Source organism: Gossypium hirsutum, chromosome A13 (assembly GCF_007990345.1).
Source record: "Gossypium hirsutum isolate 1008001.06 chromosome A13, Gossypium_hirsutum_v2.1, whole genome shotgun sequence".
NCBI classification, from domain to species: domain Eukaryota; kingdom Viridiplantae; phylum Streptophyta; class Magnoliopsida; order Malvales; family Malvaceae; genus Gossypium; species Gossypium hirsutum.
The window spans coordinates 16140166-16147017 of NC_053436.1; the positions used below are offsets into that span (position 1 = coordinate 16140166).

Here is a 6852-nt window from a genome sequence, read left to right on the forward strand (position 1 = left end):
TAAGGTCAATTAACAGTTTCCTCGTTTAGGGTTTTTATATAAATTCGCAAGTTACTCGAATCATGGTTTAAACTCGATTCAAGTTCAAATTACAACTGTCTCGTTTACGAAAGCTAAAAACTGTTGAGATTTTTGTTGGAAGCAAATCTGAGAATATATATTACAGGAAAGAAGGGGGGGGTGGGGGGGGGGGAGTTTAAAACTGGGAAATCAGTAGATGCCTAAAAATTTCCACCATAAAGTTCCAACACCTCCCCATACAATGGCATTAACAATGGCCATTACAAAACCCATTTTGAATACGTCTGGTAGCTCCATATATCCGGCTGCAAATTAACACCACCCATCCAAATTGTCATTTAATAATTCAATCAACTAAATTCAAACAAATCTTTAGTTAAAAGATTACACCATCAAAGATGCTAATATTGCATCATCACCGGTTCAAGTTTGAAAGTTTGTCTGAAATAACTTTCGGTAAAAACATTTGGTTATTTAAAATATATGTCCAACTTAGATTTTGATATTCAAAGCTCAAGCTCAATCCTGATCAACCTGTTTTTCTAATCTTATAAATGTTAAAATTAAATTATAACATGATAATGTAAAAATTAAAAATTATTTAAGTTGTTTGTGTTTTTTTTTTTGAAGAAAATTTTTTTAAAATAAATATAATATTTTTTATATAAAAGTTTAAAATTATGGATAATATTTTTTTATATAAAAATTTAAAATTATGGACAGACTTAATGAACTTGAATTAAATATTTACAAATAGCAGTAAGTTTAAATAAATGTTGAGACCCGTCGGGTCGGACTTGAGCTACTATGTATGATGCATGTACACACCGACAGAGAAACTATATGCATGGTGCTCATGAATGTATACATAGATGTATGAGAAAGCCATGGTGAGAAAACATAGTTCATAGAGTGTGAATGAAAAGAAACGCACCTCCATAGTAGACGGCCGCCTGACCGCTGCTATAATGTGTTATGGAACCAAAAAGGTTGGTATTGTAACCGAGAGCCAACACTGCTAATACACCAGGTACTCCGGCCGCCAAGTGCATAGCAAGGAAAGCAGAGTATAATGCTCCTACATGACCGGTTTGGCTTGCGAATAGGTAATGGATGAGAAAGTATGATGCCTGAAGAACGACAAATGCCACAGGCCAGCTTAAAGAAAGAGATTGAAGGCTCTTAGCAACACAACCGGACATCCAACTCACTATCCCGAGGTTTGTCAATTGGCTTGCCATGCCTACCAAAACAGCAAACCATGCCAGTGTGTCCCATGCTGATTTTTCGCTTAAGCAGTCATCCCAATCAAGCACTCCTAGCAAAAGGAGCATTGATAAACAGATCATTGCAGCCACAACACTTGGAATGCCAAGAATGTCACTGTATACGGCTCAGGAAATATCAAAAACTTAGAAAATTAATACATTGCTCATTCTGAAGCAAAACCAAACCCGAGAAACCATAGACTCAAACTTCGCATACACTCGTACAAAGGTAAAAATAATGGTTATGTAAAAAATTTGATTCATACGCACAAACAATGAAATTGAAAAAAGTTTTTTCAATTGCCTTATACCAGATGGGGGCAGAACAACACGGAATCAACTACGGCTACCAAGAAAACCGGTGAATGTTAAAGAGAAACTAGAAAGTACAATCGTGCTTATATACTTCTAACTAAATTCATCAAATACACCATTTCTGAAACCTCCAAATCGCCACATGATTGAAATTTAACCCTCACTACCACACTCACAAGACAATTGAACTTCACAGAGGCAATTCAGAAAGAAAGGGTAACAAGGGCGATACGGTAGATATCAATGTTTAAAAAGATAAAAATACACGAACTTCATGCACACACAACAAAACTAGATACAAAGACGTCAATTTCTCAGCTCAAATACAAAGAAACTCGAATTAGTAAGATGAGATGCTACTTACCCGCAGACCCATAGGGTAACAGCAAGAAGCATAGCTCCGACCATGATCCATTCATTTTTTGTGACAGGACCCATCTGTTCGAGTTTCTTTGCAGCCATTGCCGGGGCATCGGGCGTATCTTTGATTTCCGGAGGGTAAAACTTGTATAAAATAAGCGGAGTTAGCAGTAGGGAAACAAGTGCTGGTAAACTAGCAGCCTTGAACCATGAAACCCAAGGATTCAAAATGATAATCCCGAGCTCCTCGGCTAATTTGAGGCATAGCAAATTTTGAGCTGAAGCAGTAAGGAAAAGAGCACTGGAGTTGGTGGAAGCCTGTCATCGATATGCATGAGTTCCAATAGAACATAGAAATGAAAAAAGAGCCCGACTTTATTAAAACCGAAAATCCTGATAAGCACCAACAAAAGTTGTCTTCCATTATTTAATGGTACAGATTAACTATTCCACCTAAAAGTCCAAATCAACAATCAAGTAATCAGCCTAGAAATGGGGCGAACCAAAATATTAAACAATACATATAGAAACCTAGACAATAAGCTATTGGTTGAGGTGGAAGCGACCATTCCTACATAAGGGTAAGAACAAGTTCGAACCCCGTAAAATGCGTCTATTGAAGAGGCCTTATGTTAGAAACCGCCTTGACCAAACCAAGATCAATCTCAAGTCCAATATGGCTCAGGATACCCTGGGTTTAGACATATATACTTTTTTTTTTTTGTTTTGTTCTAGGACATATATACACACACACAGAGATATTCATGAGTTCCAGTAGGACAGCGAAATTAAAACAGAGAACTTGGATTAAACTAAACACTAACAAAAGCCTTCTTCCACAATTATAACACTAAAACATTAATTATCCCTAAACGAATAAATTCAAATGAACAATTAAGACATAAACTTAGTATGCATGTAATTATCAGTAATCAACTAGAAATTGGAAAACAAAAGCATTTAAAGAGATATATAGAAACATAAGGAACACACTGATGGTTGAGGTGGAAATGGCTTTTGCCGATTCAAACCCTAAAGATTCACTTGTTGTAAGAACTTTACCTGAAAAACCACGTGACCCTATAAAGATTACTCTCAACTCCAATGTGAACCGGAATAGCTTGAGTTTAGACAATGTACAAATTTTGGGTTTATATAATGTTTGGTCCTTCAATTTGGTAGTTATATCCACTTTGGTTCATTTTGAAACCTGAACTTGACAACTAAGTTCAACTTTGGTCCTAAACTTAGAATACATTAAGATTTGATGACGTGACACTTCGAGATTGTACCACGTTATCACCTAAAATTTAAACGTTTACATTTACCAAATTCAGGATCAAAATGGATGTAGTTGTCAAGTTTAGGTACCAAAATGGATAGAAAAAGGAACAAGTACCAAAATGTACCTAATTGCCAAGTTCAAGGACTAAAAATTATATTAACCCATAAATTTTTAGGCTTAAATCACAATTTAACTTCTGTATCATTTGCCTTTTCTCAGTACCTAAAATTTTTTTGTCCACTTCGTACCTAAATTGTCATTTTTATCTTAATTTACCAAAAAAAAAAAAAATTGTCCATAAGAGTATGAAACGTGGCATATTCTTATTGGACATCAGTAATTTTTTTGGTAAAATAGATGAAAATGATAATTCAAGTACTAAAATGAGAAAAAAAGTTTCAAGTACCAAAATTAAAAAAAGAAGTTATAGTTCAAGGACCAAATTATGATATAAGCCAAATACGTATATAATAGACTCATAGATATTTCAAGGTACTAGACTGGCAGAAGTCTTCTTCTTCCACAAATTAACAATTTAATCATCCCCACCCATAAATTCAAATAAACAATTAAGAAACAAATAAACTATGCATGTGACCAATCATTAATAAGCTAGAAATGGGCTTAACCTGAAACTGAGATTGAACCAGGTAACTCCCAAGCTTCCGAGACGACGGATCCCGGGCCGGCTTCCCGCCGACAGAGACAACGACTTGATGATGGGTACAAAAACTCCGCCGGCTCTAGCGGTAGTACTAGGCATCGCCGGTGCAATCAAGGCCTCACTCAAAGTCAACCCATAAGACAATCCCAAGGTGCTTTTTCCCAACCATTTGACGAAGTAAGTAGCGATCCTATCACCGAGCCCCGTTTTAACGAACCCACGAGCGAAGAAGAATGAAATAACGATCAACCAAATCACTTCGTTGGTGAAGGCACCGAAGGCGGTGGTGAACGGCAGCGTTCCGGTAACGATGGAAGTTGTGAGGCCTAAGAAAGCCCATGCGCCGACGGGTAAAGGGCTTAAGACCAGACCGGTGATTGTTGACAAAAAGATGGCGAAGAGTTGCCAGGCTTGGAGTGTTACTTCCACGGGTATGGGGATTAGGAATCGAACAATAAGGCCGATTGAAATTGAGATGAGGAAAGGGAGGAGTTTAGCTCCTTGTGGCGGCGGCGGAGGTGTTGTTTGAGGTGGTGGGTCTTTGTCGTTTTGAGAAGTGGCACGGGTAAGGAAAAGTAAAGGGTTTCTTCGTTTGGGAAGAGGGGAAAACAAGAGAGAATTGAGAGGGGATCGGAGGGAGGGGAATGAAGATGGCGGGAAAATGGACGGCGGGGATGATCTGGATATGGGTTTAGAGCGGGAATGGAGGGAAATGCCGGGATTAAGTGAGAAAGGAGTAGTGGTGGTGGTGGTGAAGGAGCAGTGGAGGGCTAAACTCTCCATTGTTTGGATGCCAAGAAAATCAACAGAAAGAGAAAACACAAATCAAACTCTGGAGCACCTTTGAATTTTGATTAAAATTAAAAACAAAAAAAGGGAGAAATCCCAAAGAAAGTGGAACCGGTGAGCAATTGCCAGTAAATGGAGTGGGAAATTTTTTTATCTTTTTCCTTCTGAAATTATACCTTTGTAACTTACTTTCATTTCTATTTTTGCTGACAATTGCAATGCAATAATTCAACAGGAAATGAAATTTATTTAGAAAGAATCTCTACCTTCTTCTTGGCGACAAGTATTTATTTGCCGTCGTTCTCCACAAGTATTTATTTGCCGTCTTTCCTTCGGCATGTGGTGGAAAACATTATTACAAATAAATATGTCAGATTTTTTATTGAAATTTCGTACTGAATAATATGGATAACTTTTTCAGTAATAAAATGGTAATTTAATTATTCAAAAAAAATTTAGACATGAGTGATTATATGGTTGCGAGAAGATAACGTCACCGTTTTTAAAATGGGTAAAATGGTAAATTTAATTTAATTTTAATTTTAATTAAAAAAATTAATCTTTAGACTTTACATATTTTAGAATTTAATTTTTTTAACTATTTTATATAAAAAAATAAATTTATTAATTATATTTAATAAAAAATATACTAAAATTAGAAATATAAAAAAATCAACCATCAATGTCACTAATAAAAGTAAAATTACAAAAAAAAGAAAAGAAAGATCAAATTATATCATGTGTAAATGTTAAAAGTTAATTAGTTTGAAATTAAGACTAAATTTACATAATATATAAATGTTAAGAGTTAAAGTTACTATTATAACAATTTTAAAAACAATCAAGTTAAATAATTTAATGGCCACTGACAAAAAAAATTCTAATAATTAAATGACTAAAACTAAAAAAATCAAATTATCATTTCTTAATTTTTTATAATTTATTGATAAAAATTATTAATAATTAATAACTACTAATATAATATACCTTTTAAATAAAATATCTTTTAAAAATTAGAACGTGAAAATTATGAGGAAAAGGCGAGAGCTAAACTACTTATAGCAACAAAAATCAGGCCTCCATGGCCCAATATGATAGACAAGGTCTTTTGTGATATAGTTCACGGTCGCCTTTTACTATATTCTTTTGGTATAAATTTTTCGCTATAATTAGATTTATTTTAATATTTTAATATAATTTTTATTTTACTTGATATCTGAATTTGGTAGTTATATTTATTTTGGTCTCTAAATTTAGATTTCATTAAGATTTAATTATATGATTAGTGTTATTGGAATAAAACTAGATTGTTCAGTCGAACCGATTAGTGTAATGGTTAAATAAAAGGGTCGAATCAATTGATCTGGAAAATGTTTGAAATTGGTGAAAAGCAAACATTGAAGCAAAAACTAGTAGTTCAACAAGTTGAACCAGTTTAATATTTTTAATTTTTTATTATAAATTTTTAATTATTGTTGATCTAGCAATTGAACTGATCAAATCAATTGAAATGAAAAATATTGGTTTGATCTGTTCAACCATTGGTTTGGTTATTAGAACATTTTATATGACATTTTATGATTATACCACACAAACACCTTAAATTTTATATAATTTTTTTAATCTTCAAGTGATGATGTGGCATAATGTCAGAGTGCCACATCATCAAACTTTTATAATTTTCAAGTTTAAATATCAAAATGAATCTAGTTGTCAAGTTCAGATACCAAAGTGAATAAACAAGGCACAGGTACCAAGACTAGTTGCAAAGTTCAGGAGCCAAAAATTATATTTTTTTTATTTTAAAATTATGAATCTTGACCTATTAGTCAAAAGCATTCAACACGTTCCTGAGGTCGCGGATCGATCTGTAGGTTCTATCTTGTGTGATAGTCTAGATGCGTATATGAGTTTGAAATTGTATTGCATAAAAATATTAAAATTATATATGAAGATTAATATAATGTGCAATTTGATGTATGAATTTTGATTTGGTGCAATTATATACAAGCAACTTTAGTTGTTCCTTAAATTTATTAATAAAATTTTAATTTCGATTTAATTATACATATTTTAAAAAATAAATACATCAATTTATTTTTTACATTATATAAATATAATTATTTTGTGTATGTTACGTAAATATTGTT

General features: G+C 33.4%; 1 protein-coding gene across 1 annotated transcript; it reads right to left on the reverse strand.

Annotated features, from left to right (window-relative positions):
• On the reverse strand, positions 1 to 5066 carry LOC107894083 (dicarboxylate transporter 2.1, chloroplastic). Its single transcript, XM_041084992.1, is given in 6 exon segments — positions 1 to 326; positions 956 to 1404; positions 1969 to 2282; positions 3879 to 3931; positions 3934 to 4683; positions 4969 to 5066. Coding segments are annotated over 6 exon segments (1755 nt in total). The 5' UTR covers positions 5042 to 5066; the 3' UTR covers positions 1 to 210.
• Positions 5067 to 6852: the final 1786 nt, after the last annotated feature.